Source organism: Scedosporium apiospermum (genome assembly GCF_000732125.1).
Source record: "Scedosporium apiospermum strain IHEM 14462 chromosome Unknown SEQ_SAPIO_0066, whole genome shotgun sequence".
Classification (NCBI taxonomy): Eukaryota; Fungi; Ascomycota; class Sordariomycetes; order Microascales; family Microascaceae; genus Scedosporium; species Scedosporium apiospermum.
In genome coordinates, this window is record NW_015971767.1 from 68,324 (window position 1) to 89,690 (window position 21,367).

The window sequence follows — 21,367 nt, forward strand, 5'->3', positions numbered from 1 at the left end:
GTCTGAGGAGATGCGATTTTGATAGTTATTATAATGAGAATGCTAAACGATTGAAATGTCTAGGCGAAGAGATCAACGAGGGCTGGTGTCTCTTTGTAGATTATATGTATTACCTCTTGTTATTTTAGTGGCTGGGCCATATTTGTTGCCTATACATCCCAGAGAGGAGATCTTAATACATCCCCTGGAACGTGTATAGGAACGAATGAATGAAATTGTTGCAGAATTGGAACATAATGGACAGATATTTTACCGTATTTCTACTTGTAAATTCGGCCATATGTCCTCTTGTGTTCACCCTACTCTAACTGCTGTGTTTCCGGTCCCTTTTGATGCGTTAACACGTGGGTGTCCAAAGGAACAAGATACGACTGTGACTACTGGAAAAAAGCAAGTGGGAGCGGTTCATTCATGTACAAAGTTGGCGGGCCTGTGCCTTCACCTGTCCCGTGTACTCTACAATGATAGAATCTTCCATCTGTAGGGTCTTTGGGTTTCACTTCCCATGTCCTCGGCTGAGGCCAGTACTAATAAATAACCCACTTTCCGAGGACCCAACTCTAACGTTGCGGTAAGGCGAAGTAAGTAGCAAATGCATACACAGTCAATAGGGATCTCGTGAGGGGGTTGTTAACCGGGTGGAGCACGTACTGATCCTGGCAATGCTCTGAATGGAGGCAGCGGAGAGCGTGGGTCCCATGAGCAAATGGCGGACATAACGAATAGTTCTTAGGGGAATAGTATCAATTGACAATTTGGGAATTGGGAACCGTATGTTAGAGGAAATAGAAGTTTAGTTAGCACGCGAAGGTTGGGAAAAAGCATGTACAAACCTTCGGAAATGACCACCGCGAGGCCAGACACTATGGATCTTGATATAGAAACAGATAATAGAAATGCATCAGCTACACAATTTTTGGAAGAGATCTTGACTTCTTAAAGTCAAGCCAAAACACACGGCCAACGATGCTGCCATATATAGGTCGGTGTCAGTCCAGTCGATGCGCCCAGAGACCTGAGCGTGAAGGTTGGATGGGATGATGCACTTATGATATCGTATCTCACTTAAATTCAATAGTTAGGGCAAGAAGTTGACCGTTGAACTGGCTGCGGAAGCCGCTTAGTTTGACACTGAGCCTTACGTAGTGACTACAAAGAGGGTTCAAGGGCATCAGCCGTGAATAGTGGATGTTTAAAGGCTCCAATCCCGTCGTTATGCAGCAAGCACTGATGTCCCGACACCGTCTTCTAAAAATAGCATCCAAGGCTGTGTTAGTTGAGAACTATGTAGGTTAAGAAGATTCTAAGTCGATATATTGCTTGTATATTTCCAGTCAATTTCTGTTTCCTGGCCCACGTGTTATTTCCCGACGCTATTGCGAGACTAAGAATCAGATGCCACGGACATACGAGCGAAGATACAATAACGCTTGGCGCCATTTTACTAATGATATTGATACCCGGGCTGGACTAGCATATCGGCTCTCGGGTACCCTCAATAAGGTCGTGGGGAGAGACACTGATCGCCGAGAGAGAACCGCCTAAGACCATGGAGAAGCAAAATGAGATATTAAGGGCAAATAAAGCCGCACCAAGCCATTAGCTATTGCCTGTACTATGGGAAGCGTGACCATAAAACGTCAGGCAGTAGTCATTTGGGATTCCAGAGAGCCCGAGGCATTGGAAGAGCTGGATGACACCGGCTCCTCTGGTGTACGTGGTGAGCAGTGTCCAGGGAAGCAAGTTCGGGGGCAGTCGGGATGCCAAAGCTGGTACACTGCTACAGGCTGTGCATCGCCCAGTTTCTTCATCTTAAGGCAAGCGCCAAGGATTTTTTGGGCCTTGCTAGGTCAGCCCCAAGGATATTCAGATAAATTGTAAGAAAGGAGCTCCCTGCTCCGCTCTTAGAATTTCACAACTTGTAGACATCGTATGAAGGCCTCGGATTGTACACTAGTGCTATTAGTTGATGTGGAGAAGTCCGGTGGAATAAAAGTATTCAGTTGGTGTCGGTTTGGAGAAAACGGGGGATTCGATTAGGCCGTCCGGGAGGGCCTCGTCGCTTGCATTCCATTGGATGTGTGTATCCTTGAGGATTGAGGATGCCTGTATTGATCCTGGGGGCCGCCCGTAGGCAAACGTTGATGGGCACGTTCCTAAAATGGCGGCTCTCGGACATTTTCAACGCGTCTCGTCGTTGGTGGTGTTCAATATTAACTGTGGAGTTTCGTGGAGGCAGAGGCAGTCGAAGTCACGCGTTCCCGAGCTGAACCAAGGCGAAATCTCCTCGCCCCAGCTGAACCAATGTGGAGGGAACGATTGCCGCGCGTTTCGACATGAAGAAGGGCGTAGCCTGCATGATCTCCGTAACCTCCCGCAGGGCGATAGCTCGTAGGTCGTCTGGTATCATTTCCGCAAAAAGCCTGCGCCTCCCTTGCCAAACTTCACCCAGTCATGATTCTCCTTTTGCCCAGGCGCGTTCGGGACAGGCGGTCGCGACCTGCGAGATGTCGTGTGATCCTAGCCGAACGTTTCCGCTCCAGTCGCCCAGGGTTCCGCAGCTAAAAAGAGGTACGTCAGTTTGGGAGTTCAGACAACTAATCTCCCTTATCAAGCAGTGTGGCAGCTCTCCATTATCATTTCGGAAAGCACGGAGCACACCCCGGACGCTCAAGGCGGTCGGGGATCAATCAAAAATCGGACGGGGCCCTGGGCGGCTTTTTATTGACCTCTGGTTGAGGATACCAGGACCTCGTGTGTGAGTGGTGTTGTTTCATTGGCTAGCGCGGAACACCGCTGCGCCAGCTTCACGAACCACTTCGACATTTGGTCCAGCACGCCCTCCGTGTCAAAGGTGCAGTAGCGGGCTGGCCTGACCGTTTCCATCTCCCTGCATATTGCAAAGGATGCACCTCAAAATAAACTAGTTGACCTACCAGGGCACTGCCCAGTGCCAGGCATCGACATTTCCCCCCCTTTGCCCTCAGAGCTCCTCGACGCCTTTTGGTAAACGCCCTGTGAAGAATCTGCCTTTTCAGCCCCAGGGATGTCTCGGTGAATCCGTCATTAAGAGGATAACAGGTGCCTAGTTACCATGGGTGTTGGTCATAGCTATTTTTCTAGTTCAAGAGATCCTAGTGACACCCAAGTCTCGCGGCCTGGTAAGGGCGTATGTGGCTTGGCTTGTCTTATTTGATATGCGGACAGACCCAACGCCCGCGGCGCTAGAAGCCACATCGATGGAAGACCACGCGATACCCCTGCAGTGGTAATGTCGTGTACTGGCCCATGTGTCATCCATTGGCGGGGCGGTGGTAGTGACATTCAGGGTCTGGATGGCTCCCGACGGGAGGTGAGACGTTAATATCCCCAGGCTTATCACTTGGACTACGTGCAGCACCTCCTAGACTCCACCCTTCCATACAGTAGGGCATCCTACAGAGATCATACAATCCCCAGAGAGCCTCAGCTTTCAAAATCAGCAGTCCTTAGCAGAGACGCTAACTGGCTTGCGCCCCGATTCCTACTCTCCACGCTGCCCTGGTCCTTGACCGAGGTGTCCGCCAAGGTACAGAGCATGGGTTCAGATTCGAGGCTTGAGGTCCTTTGCTGGCAGACTGGAATGGAGGAAGCAGGCACATGGGTTCTATGATACCACCCAACTGCACTACACACGTCGTCGCAACATTGTCTCAATAAGGAATCGCTTCACACTTGGGTCTAGTTCGACTTGAAATGAGGGTCTGCTTCGCCTACTCGTGAGCTCATGACTCTCTATCGCCTCCCTGATCTCGTAGAAATTACTTTACAATAAATGCAGACATGATTTCCCCAATCGCTGGGTTCGAATAACCTTTCAAAATCATCGTCACAGGTTTTCCATCTATCAAGTATTTCAACCCTCTCCCACGGCCAAACTCATTAACACCACCGCCGCCTTATTGAGGCAGGTCTGCGGACTAATATCCCCTGTAAGATGTCCGCCAAAACATTCTTCGCTCTCGCTTTTGCGGCGGGGGCTCTAGCTGTTGACCTCAAGACCTGCAACAAGAACATCCAGGACCGTCTCGCGAACCAGTCACTGGCTTCGGATGCCTCCATCTTCTACTTCGACGGGACGAAATATCATTCCGACCCCCGCAATCTTGCGCTCACCATTCGCGGCTGCCAGGCCGAATGTCCGCAGCCCAACTTTGGCCTCTACGAAGACATGTGGCCGCGTTTGCTAACTTGGCTATTCCCGGTTCTATTGATGATTGGCAACATACATCTTCCCAAAGTCGGCGGCTTGAATCGCATCCTCGTCATATTTCATTACATCGGCGACCCTATCGATAGCATGTGGTCCTTGCTAACAAAAGCGGAAGCCTGGAATCGTTTCTACCACATTGCCCGTCGGCACGAAGACGCAACAAACCCGGGAAAATCGCCCACGGACAAGGACGTTCGTGCGCGATCCTATGCGGCACTGATGGCCGCGTTCCATGAGTTGACCGACAACATGCGCACGACGCAGGCCGAGCTCGATGCGATAATGCACGAGAATGCGGCTCAGCTATCCGACGAAGATATGACCTACATTCTCAAAGAAACAGCAGACGAGCTGGTAGACTCGCGAACCAACGAGATCATGCGGAGCGCGCTGGTCATCATCAACTACCTCTGGACCGTTATCGCGTCACTAGATCCTCACATTGGTGGCGAACAGTCGAGCCAGCCCGGCGGACGGATCGGCACCGCCATGTTTCTATCGTGGATCATGACGGCTGTTCTGTTGAGCAACACGCTGAGCGGGTTTTCTAGCCGGCGAACGTGTTTGCGCGTCATGGAGCGGTATCTGCGAACCATCAAGGGTCGAAAACGGGATATGCACTACTTCCCGAACTCGCCGCATCTCGTATCCCAGTCTCGATGGATAATGTCGAAGAAGCGACCCGACAGGTTGGGCGACTACTTTGATTCCCAGCCGTGGAACGGAAGTGTGTATTCATACAGAAGGGATAAGGATCTGGTACTTAGTAAAACCAAGAACGACAAATCGCCTTTATATCTTCTGTGCTTGGCCGCCCTCCCGCCCCTCGTCGCTATTGTCTCCGCGTTTGTCATTGTATACGAGACGCCCAATGTTGGCCTGGGGTGCCGGACTCTATGGGTTATGACTTTGGGAATCTCTCTGCTGCTGAGCCCAGTAATAACATACTTTCTGAACAAGCTCCCCAGCAAGAAGATTTCTTGGTATCTCGTCGTTCTCAAGGACATTTGCATTGCTGTTCCGGTCCTCGCCACTGTCATTCTCTCGTCCATCGGCATATTCAACACTTGCTGGTGTTGGTAAGATTTCCCGATTATCCACGCATGTCTGCAAGGTAGAGCGTAGAAAAGGAAAGCTAACAAGATCTTATCCATAGGTCCGCCATCTACTCCCGGGGCTTCGACCACGCTTTCGTCATCCTCGACCCCGTCGACGAACGAGAGCGCAACGGCAAGACAATCTATCCCGGACTCGTCGGTCTCTGCCTGGGTCTGCAAGTTGTCGTCTTCTTCGCTATGCATCGGATCATGAAGCCCGGTGGACGCCTCTTCCGTCTCGATGAGAAGGAGAAGGAAGCGTCATACAGGAACGCACATGGCGACGGAACTCCCAATATGGAACCCGAGACGAAGTCATATTATAATAGCTCGCCCCGGGGAGGGCGGAACTCTACATCCCCATTGCTCGCCCCTGGAACGACGGAAATGCAGGATCTAGAGCTACCGCCACCTGCAATGGAAAATGACGGTGGCTTTGCGAACCAGCGATGGACCCGCCCAAGTCCACGGGCATCCCCGTCCGCTGCTCACTTTAGCCCGGTCATGGGTATGGACTACAGCTCTAGTCAAAGCTCTCCTAACTTCACGCGGACTGCGGAGCAGCCTCTTCTTGGGAGCTCGAGTCCTCGTTGGCAATACCGACAGATAAGCGGATGAGCTCAGCTTCCAAGAGGTCCCAGCTTCCGATAGGACGTCAATTAATTCTATACCAACGTACCCAATGGTCTTAACCCTGCGTATGACCGGGTTCGATCGTGGGGGCAAATCAGCCGATTAAGAATGCTGCGTTACCCGAGTCCTTAGCTCTCAGGGCCATATATCAATGATATATAAGCGACTACCAATATTCACCCGTGAGTTATTCCTTCCTCGGGGCCGGCCTTGATCGTACTTTGTTACTAACATCTGCCATGATAGTGCAAACATGACCGCTCAGTTGACTCATCATAGGAATAGAGATAAGAGGTAAACTGATGAAGTGAAAGTCGACAGGGAGGTTGGCGGAGATGGAGATGAAGGATCCAATAGCCCTTCAAATGAACGTAATTAGCGACAGACAGGACCTACTGGAGGCGTGGACACTCGTTGATTTCTATCTCTGCTTCACTGTGCAGAAGAATGAAGATGGGACTCGTGATAATTTAACGTCCACATACTGATTATTCCAATTGTTTTCAAAGGCGAGATAGAAGTTAATAAGGTTAACATCTCTTTCCGCATCAATGTAATGTCCTCAGTAGGCCGCATTTTAAGTGGCGGTGACTGATTGTAACGTCCTTGCGCACGGTATAGAATGATGCTGGTTGGGATACGCTCATCACTCGAGCTTAGATCTGAGGGATTGCCGCGATGCTCCTCAACCAGCAAGGATGTCTTCTCTTGGCCCTTGGCATCCACTCGTCACTTGGCTGAAGTGCTTTCCATGCGCTCCTTATTTCTCGCTGTTTCACGGTGGCAGGAGAGGTGATGCTACATAGAAGGAACGAGCCAAGAAAGATATCTCGGAAAGCGGGGACTGGCCCCGGGATTTGGCAGAGCCACGCCGCAAGCGTCCGCATTATTGCGACCCTAGTCCGCATCCCTCCGCATTCGTGATGAGTCCCGATTCTAACTAATTATTATGACCGATCAAGAATTATTTAAGAGGGCAAGATTTCCTTAACTCTTGAGCTTCTAAAGACCAAAAGAATAAACATTTTGTCTGTGTTAAATTCCAAAATTCTCCCAAAGTAAGAAAATGGCCATCTCTTTGGGCCAACCTCTCTTCTATTTCGCTGTATCAGCAGCCTTCTATACGCAGGGTTCCTGTTCCCTTGACACGCCAGTGACACGGCCATGTGCCCCAGAAACCTTCTCCTTTCCGGTCCTGCATGGCTCCGAACTCGTTAGCATATCAGCGTCACCTGTTCGCAATTGGATGCAATACTCCAATTTCACTCCGGAAGCACTCAAAATCGGCAGCGAAGGCATTTCATTCTGTAACGTGACAGTCACCTACACGCACCCAGGCCAAGGGGACAGCGTCAACGTCCAAGCCTGGCTGCCTCTTACGTCCTGGAATGACCGGTTCGTCGGCGTCGGTGGTGGTGGTTTCGCGACCGGGGAATTCACTGGGGATATCATCGCCTCTTTGATAGCGGAAGGATATGCAGCCGCTGCAACGGACGGCGGTCATGATTACCGTGAGGCTCTTACAGCTCCATGGGCACTCGTGAGCCCTGGAAATATCAACTGGAACCTCTTGATCAACTTTTCCTACTTGGCGCTCCATGATATGACGGTCATCGGAAAGTCAATCACTGAGCAGTTCTATGGGCAGAAGCCCCGGTATTCTTATTGGAACGGCTGTTCGACCGGCGGTAGGCAGGGACTCATGGTAGCTCAGAGATATCCTAACGATTACGATGGAATTCTCGCTGGGTGCCCGGCCATCAATACTCCAGAACATGCGGTTGGAATTCTTTGGCCTCAAGTGGTCATGGGGTCGATGGGATATTTTCCTCCGTCGTGCGAGCTCGAGGCGATCGTGGCAGAAGCCATTGAGGCTTGCGATGAGCTTGATGGGTTGAAGGATGGTGTGATCGCAGCCCCTGATCGTTGCAAATTCGATCCAATGAATGTTGTGGGCAAGACCTTCGACTGTAACGGGATAAAAGCCACGATATCGACCGAAGCCGCACAGATTGCGAGGGCTGCTTGGCAAGGGCCGTTGACGGAGGGTGGAAAGTCATTTTGGCACGGATATCCGGTCGGAACCCCCCTGACAGGTCCCATTGCTGTGGCAAATACAGTCTGCGAGGAGAGCACGTGTAGCGGACTACCTATGCCCCTTGGCGTTGACTGGGTTCGCAACTTCGTTGTCAAAGACCCCAGCTACGACGTTCGGAAAATGACTCCCCAGGACTTCTAAGATGTTATGAAACGCTCTTGGCTTGAGTACAACGGAATCGTGGGAAGCAATGACCCAGACCTCTCGAGATTCAAGAAATCGGGTGGCAAAATCATCAGCTGGCATGGAGTCAATGACGAGCTTCTCACAGTTTACTCGACGCGCCAGTACTACCGAAAAGTAATGAAGCGCGACTCTGAGGTTCACAGCTATTATCGGCACTTTGAAGTTCCCGGAGTCAACCACTGCCATGCACCAGTTGGAGCGACCTACCCTCTTCATGCGCTTCAGGACCTCAGGCGCTGGGTAGAAGATGGTGTTGAACCTGAGGTCTTGCGAGGGGTGCGTCTTGGGGAAAATCGGCCTGATGAGAAGCGATTAACCTGTCCGTTCCCTCTCGTGGCAGACTACACGGCAGATGTAGAAACTGGCATCTGTCTCCGACAGGAGGAACAATGTAGGAGAAAAGTCGTTGGTGGAAAAGACGAGCTCTCAGTGTCACAGGCACTGAATACGATGGACCAAGCACAAATTTTTCATAATAACACACCAGATTGTGGCCATCTTCCATGTTTTACTCCCGAGGCGGCAGGCTCAAAGGACCTTTTTATATAATTATGTACGGGGACCACTCTGAAATGGTGTCTCGGGAGAATGGAAGATGCGAAGATCCCATTAGGTGATGAGAATTTCCGAACGCCCGACAGCAAAGTATAGGAGGCCTTATAGTCCACAGGGTGGCCGTGCATCTCAGAGCGACGTTCTAGATAATTACATTGGACATCTCACAGTTCCTCCCATGGGTGGCGCGGGCGTGCCTCAAAATGCATTTTGAGACTGACGTGATAGGGTTGATTGCTTTCCCATCATTTTTGGTAATCAGGTTTGATTCGCTAGGCCTCACCAGACCTGGCCCCGAGGTGGTGTGTAGCACGAAAATTGTGTATAAATATAGGCTGGGCCCCGCCTCATACCTAGTTCTTGATCTGAAGAGAGACACATCATTTTTCAACCAATAGTTTGCCTCACTCCTGGGACGACTTTGCACCATGAGCGATACGGCAGGATTGACACAATCTGGGTCCGATCCCGGGAAGAGTCCAAGCGGCATACCACCCGGCAATTCCCCTTTGAATCTCCCTCTTGGCTGGGACCAGGCTACGACTCCTGAGGGCCGAGTTTACTTTATCGACCATAATGCCAGGGTCACGACTTTCAATGACCCGAGAGTTATACCCGGCTTGGGAGTTCATATTGAGGCTCAAGTTGAGCTCGAAAGTCTCCCTGCCGGTTGGGATCAGCGCATCTCACAACCAGACGCAAGGCCCTACTTCATAAACCACATTTCGCAGACAAGCACTTGGTATGACCCTCGATCACCGCCAGTGAGTCTCCCTGGGGACCCCTTGCCGTCGTGATGGGAGGCGCTGGCAGATGGTGGCGGGAGGGTCGTCTTCAGGAATAATACCCTTGGTAGAATTCAGACACAAGACCCTCGGACGTCGGATAATAACAACAAGCCTCTCCCGCCTAGGTGGGAGCAGAGACTTACAGTTGGTGGGAGGGTCTACTTTGAGAATCATGAAATGAAGACAACTACTTTTCAGGATCCACGGGGCGAGGAAGCGAGTGAAACTTGAGGAAATACTGGACTAATGGTAAACTGCCCTGAGCTGTCGTATCTTAGACCGACCGATCCGGCAACAAGCTGACTAGGGGAAGTGACGGCAAGTCCGAGCTGATGCCATACGTTTGGGAAGCCGTCTAGGCAGCAAGGGCCTTTTACCAGACCGGGTGTTGGATGGATAGGTTAAAGAAGGGGGGTGTTGAGGGGCCTTAGCTTTTCCGATCGATTCTACCGACACCATTGGCCTAACTAAGACCTAAAGTCCCCAACATCAAAGCTGCTTCAAGGCGGGGTCTTCAAGTATCATTCAGTGGAGCTATGCGCAATATTGAGCGGGTTGTTATTGCAGGTGATACCCACCATCACGAGCATGTGTAATATCACGAATCACCATAGTTGATCCAAAATCAGGACAGATTGACCGAGTCCATCGCCCATATAATCTCATTCCTTCCCACACATGATAGAAACGACCTTAACTCTAGGCTGAGGGTCAAGAAACCCCCCAAGTGTATATACGCACACGAGTAAACGTTTCTTATTTTTTTTTTTTTTTTTAGATCTCGATCCGAGAACCTAACGTTACCCCGGTCACGGCACCTAGAGCAGCCGCAAAGCATCCCGAGGCAACTATAAATGGCAAGCCGATCCAGCCACCACCGATTCGCAGGCCCCAGCCAAAAATAACGGCGAAGAGTGGCCGCCCAATGACCATACCTGAGTAGGAAGTCACGGAGAGAGCCGTATACAAGGTGGCAAGATGCTGTTGTTCCACCATTCCCGTGATGAGACTGCGCATGGGAACCGGCAAAACGAGGCCGAGCGCATAAAATATCTGCCCTACACTCATGAGACCCCAGGTGGATGCGAGGGCCATCACGGCGGAACCAAATGCTAAGAATATGCCGGCAAATTGGGCGATTCTTTTGTCCTTGGAAACTTCATCCATCTTTTTCATTAAGAGTGAAGAAAATGCTGGCAAGACGAACGCCAATGCTGCCAGGTTGACTCCCGCGCGCAAAGAGAGGAAGAAAGATGCCTGTGGAAGGGGCGTTGTTAGGTTCTCCACGCTATGACAGGAAAAGAGAGTCTACGGGGAAAGAGGGAGGAGGGATTTTAAAAGAAAAGGAAAAATACGATGTCGTACCTTTGCAATTGTCCAGTGAAGCTTCTTTGAAACATATTGAAGGAAAACAGGGCCTTGCACCTGCTCGCCCAAATAGACAGCGAGGAACGCCAGTATCGTCAAGACAACGTGGGTGTTAATCATGCCGATAACCTTCGCGACGGCCTTCTTGATAGCGGTGGACTTGCCGTCTGCCGTGTGCGTACCGTTTTGTCTGGGAGAACTTCGATCGTCCATATCCTCTCTCTCCGTTATCAGGTCCGCTTCGTCCTCGGCCTTCTTCTTGGCTGGTAGTGTTTCAGGGAGGAAGGCAAGGGCCAATAATATGCCGAGGACCATTAGAGCAGAGGATATCATCATTGGCAGCCATTTGTTGACAGACATGAGAGCGGCACCTAACGGAATGAACACAAGCTGAGATATCATTTCGGCGGATTGCATTTGCGAGAAAGCCGTCGTCCTGTCCATTTCCTCATTTCAGCGCAAGCTCTCACACTCGTGGGAATGGTAAATATGCCCCATCGGAGAGTTTTCACTAACCTCTGCTCAGCAGGGCAGACGTCGGCTACCAAGACAAACACGATAGACGTCAGTGTAGTAGCCCCGCCACCAATGATTGCCCACGCGCCGAGAAACCAGACAGCCTTGGGAGGGAATAGATCGGAAAACCAGTCTACAGATCCCGTAGAGTTAGACGAGACGTCCTTACGTTAGCAATTTAAAAGATAACCTACAGACAACTCGGAGCCAAGAATCTTCTAGGAAGAGCCCGATAAGAGAAAGGATAAGGACTTTCTTCCTCCCAATCCGATCGGCAAGAGCACCATAAGGAACGGCTAGAATGATACCTGTGCGGGCAAACGTTGTCAGTCATTCGTAAGATAAAGCGGGAATGGTAGTGTATCTAAAAAGCATAAAAGAAGAAAGCAAGGAAGCCGTCGTACCAGGAGCGGCTTCGAATGTATCCTTCCACCCATTGATGAACGCTACCTCACTCTGGATCGGCTCAATCTTGCATTTGGACTCTGGATCCGAGAAAAATTCGCTACCATCGTCCGGGTGAGAGGCATAATATTTTTCACACACGATATCCTCGAGAATGGCCGTGAGCGGGGCGTCGCTAATGTGGCTGGAAATGCTCAGAATAAGAATCAGTGAGAAGGCGGCGATGATGGTGGTGAGGGCACGACGACTTCCCCGGGGATGACGCGACTCTGGTGCTATTTCGTCAGCGATCAGAGGAGTTGTTTCGTCCTCCTCCGCGGGCGGCATTGTAGCCGAAGGTGATGAGAAAATTGCTTGTTGACAGGATTGGTCTTCTCCCCTCCCTCCTTTTCTCGCGAACAGCGCGTAATATCTATCGGATCAGCTTAGCTTGTGAAGGCAGCTCCGGGACCGAGAAAAGAAGAAGAAAAGGTGAGGATGAGTTCGTTGGCGCACGGGAATTCTTGTACTACCTGAAAATTGGCCGGGCACTTACTTCAATGCCGTGTCTTGCGAAGGGAAGTAGGAGCTGATGCTACGGTGATGGGATCTGACACCGTTTGCCCCCGATACGACCCGCTCTGTTTTTGTGTGCCGCTCCTGCATTTACGAAGTACGAGTCACCAACCAACATCAATTTCACATGGAGCTTCCTCTTTCAAGTCCTTTCTCCGTTTCCTTACGTCTCAAGTGGAGCAGCATTGTTATCAAGTGGCTAGGTCCCGCAAAAGGCTTCCGTTGCAAGCTATGGACCACGCCAAGTCTGCTTTCTTATTATTCTTCAGATGGATAATGGGATGACGCAATCCGAGAAGACCCTGAACCACAAACAGCATCAGGAGGTCTCCATACTGACCGGCCAACGTCTTATGCTTAGATGCCTTAAACTGGGCATTTGTCGTGAGCAGGAGGGTTTATGCGTATGTATGCGTGCAGGTTGGGGTCCTCGGAGGTTTCCGAGCCTCAGCCAAGGTAAAGATCCAGACCGCTTCAGGTTCAGCAGGGATTCGTTCCAGGACCTGCCATAACAGCAAGGCTTTCCCGCACGAATACTCCCTACAGTGGTGCTGATGATTACTCCCTTTTCACAACTTTATGGAATACCTTTGTAGATGTCGAAATGCATTAAAATAGGCCAAACGGCATTCTGATTTGGCGACTCTCCGTACTCCGTCCATGCTTGGGCCGTTAAAAGACGAACCGTGGTTGGACGATGTACCGTATCGACGACCCGCAGCCCAGACAAAAGTCCCAATACGAGTGCGGGTGTGTGACACCGCATATCACCTACCCCACAGGATTTGGAACGGAGATTACACCCCCTGACTTGGACCAACAAGAGCCGTCACATTGAGTGGAAATCCATCCAGGTACTGGCTCAGAGTTCAGATAAGCTCAAGGAGGTGTACAGGTAAAGGCAACGCCCCGCGAAGTCGCCAACACCGCCCTGATCCAGAATCCAGAAAGTGGCCAGACGGGCCTCAGGGTGTTCCAATCCAGCAGCAATCAGCAATCCAGGAGCGGACGTTAGTGATGCCGCTAGATGTGGAGTCCATCGCCTTTTTTTCTCTTTTTTTTTTTTTGGGATAATATATCTAGGGTATAGGCTTGTCTTTGATAGAGATAGGTGTTTGGCTGCTCTCGCTGTACATTAATCAATGTCACTTGTTTCGACACTACGTTGGGGTGGCGAACGGTGGCCTGTTATGCATCGCCAGGGCCCTCTTGTGTGCTCTGGTGCACAGCTCCCCAGGTGAACTTTGCTTTCGAGAACCTGCAGCAGGATTCCGTCCCGCCTCCCTTCGATCCACTGATGGATTTGCAGTCCATCCCAATGTCCAACGAGAATGAGCCTAATCTGGCAGGTCTAGAACCGGATGAAATTACGTGATTGCCTTTCTAGAGCCGTTGACGTTGGGCATTCGCCACTGTTGGTTTTCCAAATGTCAAAAAGCAAACTCGCGCCAGAGGTCTGTCCCGGGCGTCGGTCAGACATCTCGACCATCACCACTGGTAGAATAGCTCGACGCCTATTCAATTAAGCTCGATTAACCTGCTACCGTCGCGATTTAAACCCGATTGCATCCTGGGGGTCCTTTAGAGAGCACTGGACCATTATACGTAGATTTCGACTTTCACCAGCACTTCCGGGGAGATGTCGTGCTCAGATGGAGCTGCTGATGGTCAATTCGGCCCTGTCATTCAAGGGTGCCGGTCACAGCCGGACTTCACATTGCTCTTCGAGGAATCCATACTTACCGTCTTGCCGTCAGGCATCCTCATCGCGTTGGCTGCTATTCGACTAGTTATTCTATTTCGCCGGCCTGCTGTTTGTCGCAGAGATGGGCTTAGTGTTATGAAACTGGTATGGCAGAAGAGCTTTTGACCGGCCCCCAAACTTCACAATGCAAGACATGACCCGTCGCTCATAGATCTTTCTCGATTATACTGATACTCGTCGTTACTGACCTGGCTATTACAACAAGATCACCGCCGGCCTTCATGTTGCGCTTCAGGTAGCGATTCTTATGGAACAGCAGCTCCTTCAAACAAGTACGCCCCTCTCCGTCGCCGCAGGAGCCCTATCGCTAGCTGCCTCCGTATTCCTGTGTGGGCTCGTGTATTATGAGAATAAAAGGTCTCGGTGCCCTTCCTCGCTGATTCTCGCTTACCTCTTCCTCGTCGTTTTGTTCTCGATCGCAAAGGCCCGAACATTCTGGCTCCTGGATGAAGTTGCTCTCGGCGCAACTTTCGCCGTTGACTGCTTCGTTCAGCTGGCTCTGTTCTGCCTTGAAAGTCGGAATAAGACTTCATCCTTTATCAACCTCACCAAGAGTGACTCGCTCGAGACCACCGCTGGCCCCATTAGCAAATCTTTCTTCCTATGGCTCACCACGCTTTTCCGGAGAGGATATTCCAGATCCTTTCAGCCGTCCGACCTTGGGCCGATAGACAGCGCTATGTATAGCGAGGAGTTGCGATCCGTGTTTAAGCGCATCCTGTCTCATCAATTTGGTATAGATTTTCTCCCGCCTTATACAGTCAAGTTTGATTTTCCACAAGTGCTTGGGGGTGCTAACAGATACGATCCCAGACTCTGACGAGAAAAGCCCCAATGATCTCATACTGCTCACCCTACGATCTGCGGGCTGGAAGGCATTAACTCCGATCATTCCGAGACTTGTGGTGGTCGCTTTCACCTTTTCCCAGTTTTTTCTAGTTTCTGCAGTCCTGGGGTATCTGGAATCACCTTCTTCTATATCCAAGGATGTCGGTTATGGGTTAATAGGAGCTTGTATATTTGTCTACGGCGGGCACGCGGTGAGAATTTATTTCCCACTTATCCTGTTATAATACGCTCATCGAGTGCCCTCATTTTCGAATATAAAAGACATGAACTGACATTGAACTTATTCTAGATTTCTACTGGATGGTACTGGTACCAAACATATCGATTCGTCTCAATTCTCAGGGGGGGTCTCATCGTCACCATCTTCGAAAAGGTCCTTCGACTCCCTGAGGATACAAGCATCGAGTCCAAGGCCATGACCCTTATGATATCGGATGTACAGAGAATTTCAAACGGACTTGCCTACGCCCATGAGATGTGGGCAGGACTTGTTGAGACAGCGGTGGCGGCATATCTACTCCAGAGAATGGTGGGATTGTCTGCATTGTCCATGGTTGGACTCGCAATTGGTAGGCGAAAAAGAAAAACCTTTATTCTACGATGGACTGCCCGCTCAAATATTCCACTCCATCCTTCAATCTCTAGCAGCGCTAATAAAGACGATAGTGTGTGGCATATCCTCCTTCTTCATTGCAAAGTCTTTGAGCCGCCAGCAGCAAACTTGGCTCGGTGCCATGCAAAAGAGGATCGAGGCTACGAGCCGCCTTCTCAATTCTCTCAAGCCCGTCAAGATGGCGGCTGCTGAGGCACGGATCGGCAATATTATCAAGACTCTAAGAACCTCCGAGATCCACGCGGCCAGGATCTTCCGCCGATTACTGGCCGCCACTGTTCTTCTATGTATGTTTTGGATCATCTCCGGGATAGCTTTCTGTTTCTAACTCCTGTCGTTGTCTCTAGCTTACGCTACCTTTACTCTTTCGCCTTTTCTCATATTCGCAACCTATATTGCCGCTTATGGAGGTAGTAATGCGGATATCGACGCCACGAGGATGTTCTCGTCGCTCGTTTTAGTCGCACTTCTCGGATCTCCACTTATTCACATTTTCCAGGCAATGCCCTCGCTCGGCGCGGCTTATGGCTGTTTCAAGAGGATCCGGCAATTCCTTTCGACCCCCGAGAGGTCTGATCCAAGGCAGACGTTACCCGACCCCGACGAGAAAAGTGCCAACACGGCCGCTCTCTCAGGATCTCTAGAATCAGACTTAGCGGTATCAATGACGAACGTTTCCCTAGCCTGGACTCAAGATACACCGATTCTTGAAAATGTCAATTTGACGGTGAAGAAAGGGCAGCATGTTGCTATCGTCGGACGCGTGGGAACCGGTAAGTCGCTCTTGCTCAAGTCGATTGCGGGCGAAGCCGAGCAGCTGGGCGGAGAGCTGCAAGTCCAGAAACTTGACGGTGTTGCATTTTGCTCCCAAATCCCATGGCTGGAGAATGTATCCGCCGAATGTAATTGGGTCCAATACTCTTCGGAACAGGAGCCAGACTGGCAGACTCGGGTCCACGAGGCATGCTCGCTTAAAGATATTGCCAGCCTGAACGATTACAGAACCGGCACAGTTGGAAGTGGTGGAGTGAGGCTCAGCGGAGGCCAACGGCAGAGGATAGTGAGTGCTAGTCGCCCCTTCGATCATGGATCTCTCGAATAAGTCTCACATTCAGTACTATTCTACTAATACCGACCGTTAACTTAGGCCCTGGCTCGAGCTGTGGCCTCTCGCAAACCGCTACTGCTTCTTGACGACGTATTTAGTGCGCTAGATCGCGCGACTCGAGATCACATTTCCTTGGAGCTGTTGGGCAAGAATGGGCTTTTGCGGAAGCTTGGTACAACGGCAATTTACTCGACCCACAATAGTGAGTATTCGCGCGTTATCCTGCGACCTTAGGAGCACTATTGCCTCACACACCCCGTTTATATAGGCCAAATCGCCCGCTTAGCCGATGTTATTCTCGAGATTACCGATGTAAATGGTCATCGGATTGTTCGGGAAGTCCAGCAACTTCCGGACGACCTTGACGACGATGTCAATGATGAAACCTCCGAAGCCCCTGAAGCCTGTGGACCCTCCACAGATGTAAAGAAGGAAAGTGACGCCACAAACGCCGCAGAAGTCAAGCGAGCAAGCGAAGGCGCGGACGACGCGGAGATAGTCCCATCGCTTAGTTCTCCGGTGAGAGACAGAGAGGTCTACATGCGCTACTTTCGGGCCATGGGTTTCGGAAATGCGGCTATATTCATGCTGTTCGCGGCGGCTTTTGCCATAACACTCAAGTTCCCTGGTAGGTGAAAGAACTGCTACGTCCTTCTCTCCTACGAGACTATGCAAAACGTGGCCAACTAACGTGCCAAAGATGTTTGGGTAAGCTGGTGGTCGGCTGCATCTTCATCGAACGATACAACGCACAGCATTCAGTACTGGCTGGGTATATATGGGATGCTCGTCATCCTCCCTCTTGTTACCATATCGCTCTGGGTTGCGTAAGATATTGCCCTAGCCCTATCGTGTTATACCGAAGCCGGCACTAATCATCGGATTGTAACGATTCAGACATCTCATGCTCCGTATCGTCCCGGCCTCGGCAACGTCATTGCACGCAGATCTTCTCAAAACGGCATTGAATGCTCCGTTCGCCTTCATGAGCGGCCAAGATTCTGGAAGCCTTATAAATCGCTTTAACCAGGATCTCATGTTCGTCGACAGTATGCTGCCGATCGATCTGCTAAATACGTGTTCCGAGATGTTTGTCGGTCTAATTCAAGTGATCCTGATCGCCATCGTGGCCAACCAAGCACTCGCAGTTCTCGGTCCCCTGCTCGCCGTTTTGTACGCCATTCAAAGGGTCTACCTAAGGACATCAAAGCAACTCCGTCTAATGGACCTGGAGTGGAAAGCCGATCTCCACACCAAGTTTGGCGAGACCTGCTCGGGACTCGCCATGGTTCGTGCGAATAACTGGTTGGACTCGATGAGAGCCAAGTTCTTCGAGAAGCTTGACCGATCGCAGGAGCCGTTCTACCTTTTATACATGGTCCAGAGATGGCTGCAGCTCGTGCTCAATCTGACCGTGGCAGGCCTTGCTGTCGTGATCGCGGGTATTTCCGTGGGTCTGAAGGACAAGATCGCCGCCGGCGCGGTTGGCGTCGCGTTCTTGAATGCCACTACCTTGGGCGAAACTTTAACCAATTTTATCGTGTCGTGGACATCGCTTGAGACATCTCTTGGAGCTATTGCCAGAATAGCCTCTTTCGAGAGGGATACTCCACGAGAAAAGGACGTGTCGATGGCCGTGGATCATCACCAGCCACTTCCCGATAACTGGCCATCGAAGGGGTCGATCAGTTTCGAGAACACTTGGTGTACCTATAGCGTTGATTCGAACTCGCCAGTGTGGAATATTCGTGGTTTAAATCTAGATATTCCTCCAGGGACTCGCGTCGCGGTTTGCGGACGGACAGGATCCGGAAAATCCACCATGATGCTCGCCTTGCTGAGAATGGTTGAGATGCCGATTGGTGTTATCTCGATTGATGGAGTTGACATATCGAAGATTCCGCTCACAGAGTTACGAAGTAGGCTTTACACCATTTCCCAAGATGCATTTGATGATCTTGAGCCGACAACGCTACGACAACAGCTTGACCCGCAACACCAATGTACGGATGATCAACTTGTCGACACCCTTGCCGGATGCGGGCTCTGGGATCGCGTTAACAACCTAGGCGGCCTTGACATGAAGTGTGATGAACTTAACCTGTCCAAGGGCGAGGGTCAAGTGTTAGCCATATGCAAGCTCATCGGGGAGAAAACCGTGAACCCGAACGTCAGCAAAATTGTATTGTTGGATGAAGCAACCAGCAGGTAAGTCAACAATCAGTGTCGAACGAGAATGCAGCTTGCTAACTTTTGTTTCTAATACCAAGTTTGGACGATGAGACCGAGGTAAAATTGGAGACTCTGTTGCTTGACAAGTTGCGGGGACACACTGTCATCTCTGTTCTCCACAGATTGGATGCCGCTGCGAGATACGATAAGATTGCGATTTTGGAGAATGGTGTTCTGGTCGACTACGGCGACGCGAAGGATGTTGTATCACGATCAGCGTTATTTCAACGGGGCCTATCTCAGTGACAAACCCGGCTAGTTTCCATTTCCCGAGTTTAGAGTTAACTAAGGTCTCGAGGGAGTTTCGGAAATAGTATAGTGTCCGATAACAAGAAACAATTTTGCACTTTCTATTAGCTTTGCCTCTGCGTCAACTAGGCTTGGAAGTCTCCGTAACTCAGCAGAAAGTACATCCCAGCTTACCAACGCTCTCCCAATTCTGCTCATTTTCAGCTACCTTCTAACAAATAGTTCAAAAGTTGATCGTGTCTTAATTTATTGCATCATACATCTAAGCACTATCGACTTTACCTCGTCAAAGCTTCGTGTTTCCAGCGGGCCGGCGGTTGGGGTTTACCTGCTCGGCCCATTGCTCATCTATCGTCGTCTGTTCTCGTCGAGTCTTTCTGTTCCAATACTCTTCGAATTCTTTCTTCTCTTGCGCCCATCGCTTCATCTCATCTCCAAGAAACGCCGCAATCGCATCCGCACATTCCGCGACTCTCTCCATAGCTACGAGATGGCCACAGTCAAGAACCACCTCCTTCACCCGACCGGCAGCAGCGCCACCACTACCCCCAACTCCCGTTCCCGTCCTCTCCATCTTCTTCTCGCGAAGCTCCGGTGTCGACAGTTCCGACTTCTCCCCGAAGACGTATAGAACACTGGGGCGTAGCTCGGGCAGGCGGCGGAACACTTGCAGCGGTTCGGGGCGGTAAAATGGATATCCTGGATATTCCTCGTCCGCGATTGGGTCCTTGTCGAGGTATTGTTCTGCTGGGACGCCCCGATATGTGGGCCGAAGGAAAGTAAATAATTCTTGGTGCTTCGAGGTTGTGAGTGTGACGCGCTTATCGTCTCCGTTCTCCGCGCCATCTGTAGGGTAGAGCTCCGTTGGAACTTCGCGGAGACCATACTCAATCCATCGGTCAAGAACCCGGGGGTCCCATGCGTGGAAGAACTTGCTTCCCTTGAACTGTTTAGCGGCCGCCTCCCTTGACGGCCAGATGTCGCGACGGGGAGTAGATGAGATAGCTGGAGGAACGCTGGCGTTTGGGACTTGTATGACGGGATCAAGGAGGACAAGAGACCTTAGTAGACGGGGATGCGCGAGAGACAAGAGAGATCTACTACCACGTCAGTGGGCGTGGAAGATCGCGGGAGATTGGTGATAGATGAACTCCTCACAGTTGATTGCCACCCATGCTATGGCCGATTCCAACGATTGGGTGCGGTATGAAGTCTTGCTTCTGGTTGATCAGGTTCATCAAATCCCTCGCGTGGTCAGACCAACTCGCTAGAGCCTAATTATTATACCCCGAACCGTCTTGAGAAGGGGATGGCTACTCACGGTCATTCCCGAGTATCTTTTCGTTTAAGACGCCAGATTGACCTTGGTTCCAAATGTCCGCTATCCAGATCGATCGGATACGGACGCCAGCTTTACCTACCCGTTTGCCAAGTTCTTCCCACAAAGGCTCATACATTTCCTGCCAAACTAGTTAGTAATTATCATCCTCAACTCCACGTTATTTTACTTGCTTTTGGGAAGCCATTGGCGTGAGCCGCAAGAATTGTGACGTCGCCCGGTTTCGGGTTGGGGTTGTCCAGAGGGATGTACTGCTTCACCGCGAGTTTTGGGATGTCGGCGTCGCCGTTTACAGTTGCCGCAATATGGTCTCTCGTATGGCAACCGTTAACAGTGTGCTGCACCACGCGAAACGAAGATGCCATTCTGACAGGGGTTCTTTGCGCTCCAAACTGAATGGGACCCCTTGAGCCAACCCTTGGTGAATGCTTGCTCAGAACTAAGCATACACGAGATGTTCGAGACATGGCCGCAAACGTGGTCGGAAACAAGGCTGGCCGCGATGCAGCAATGGAGGAAAGCGGACGCAAGACGTACTTATTTGAGACCTCGGCTGAGAGGTTTGAATGGAATCATGTCGGCTTTGCACAAATTCAAATTGCCGTCTCTACCGGCCGAGGGTGGAGAAGATCTTAGCCGGTGATTGGCTGTTACTTTTCAAGATTAAGTCTCGCTTAACCCTTTCTGGGAAAAGTCGACCAGGGTTATCTAGTTTTGTCGTCTCGACCGTCCACCACCTCTCTTGGACATTCCTAGGGG

The 21,367-nt window shown here is 50.8% G+C and overlaps 4 protein-coding genes across 4 annotated transcripts; 2 read left to right on the plus strand and 2 right to left on the minus strand.

Moving 5' to 3' along the window:
• Positions 1–3,976: 3,976 nt before the first annotated feature.
• Positions 3,977–8,221, plus strand: SAPIO_CDS1453 (Tannase; the record flags this gene model as incomplete). Its single annotated transcript, XM_016784724.1, has 4 exons — positions 3,977–5,331; positions 5,409–5,857; positions 5,914–6,003; positions 7,158–8,221. 4 exons carry the CDS (start codon positions 3,977–3,979, stop codon positions 8,219–8,221), a joined length of 2,958 nt encoding a protein of 985 aa, XP_016645481.1.
• Positions 8,222–10,383: 2,162 nt separating this feature from the next.
• On the minus strand, positions 10,384–12,225 carry SAPIO_CDS1454 (uncharacterized protein; the record flags this gene model as incomplete). The annotated part of the gene is made up of 5 exons (XM_016784725.1): positions 10,384–10,866; positions 10,975–11,413; positions 11,494–11,626; positions 11,688–11,801; positions 11,898–12,225. 5 exons carry the CDS (start codon positions 12,223–12,225, stop codon positions 10,384–10,386), a joined length of 1,497 nt encoding a protein of 498 aa, XP_016645482.1.
• A 3,633-nt stretch (positions 12,226–15,858) lies between these two features.
• Positions 15,859–19,266, plus strand: SAPIO_CDS1455 (ABC multidrug transporter; the record flags this gene model as incomplete). Its single annotated transcript, XM_016784726.1, has 7 exons — positions 15,859–15,967; positions 16,028–16,740; positions 16,828–16,990; positions 17,057–17,416; positions 17,489–17,615; positions 17,686–18,996; positions 19,059–19,266. The coding sequence occupies 7 exons, from the start codon at positions 15,859–15,861 to the stop codon at positions 19,264–19,266; spliced, it is 2,991 nt and encodes a 996-aa protein (XP_016645483.1).
• A 289-nt stretch (positions 19,267–19,555) lies between these two features.
• Positions 19,556–20,973, minus strand: SAPIO_CDS1456 (uncharacterized protein; the record flags this gene model as incomplete). Its single annotated transcript, XM_016784727.1, has 2 exons — positions 19,556–20,274; positions 20,778–20,973. The coding sequence occupies 2 exons, from the start codon at positions 20,971–20,973 to the stop codon at positions 19,556–19,558; spliced, it is 915 nt and encodes a 304-aa protein (XP_016645484.1).
• Positions 20,974–21,367: the final 394 nt, after the last annotated feature.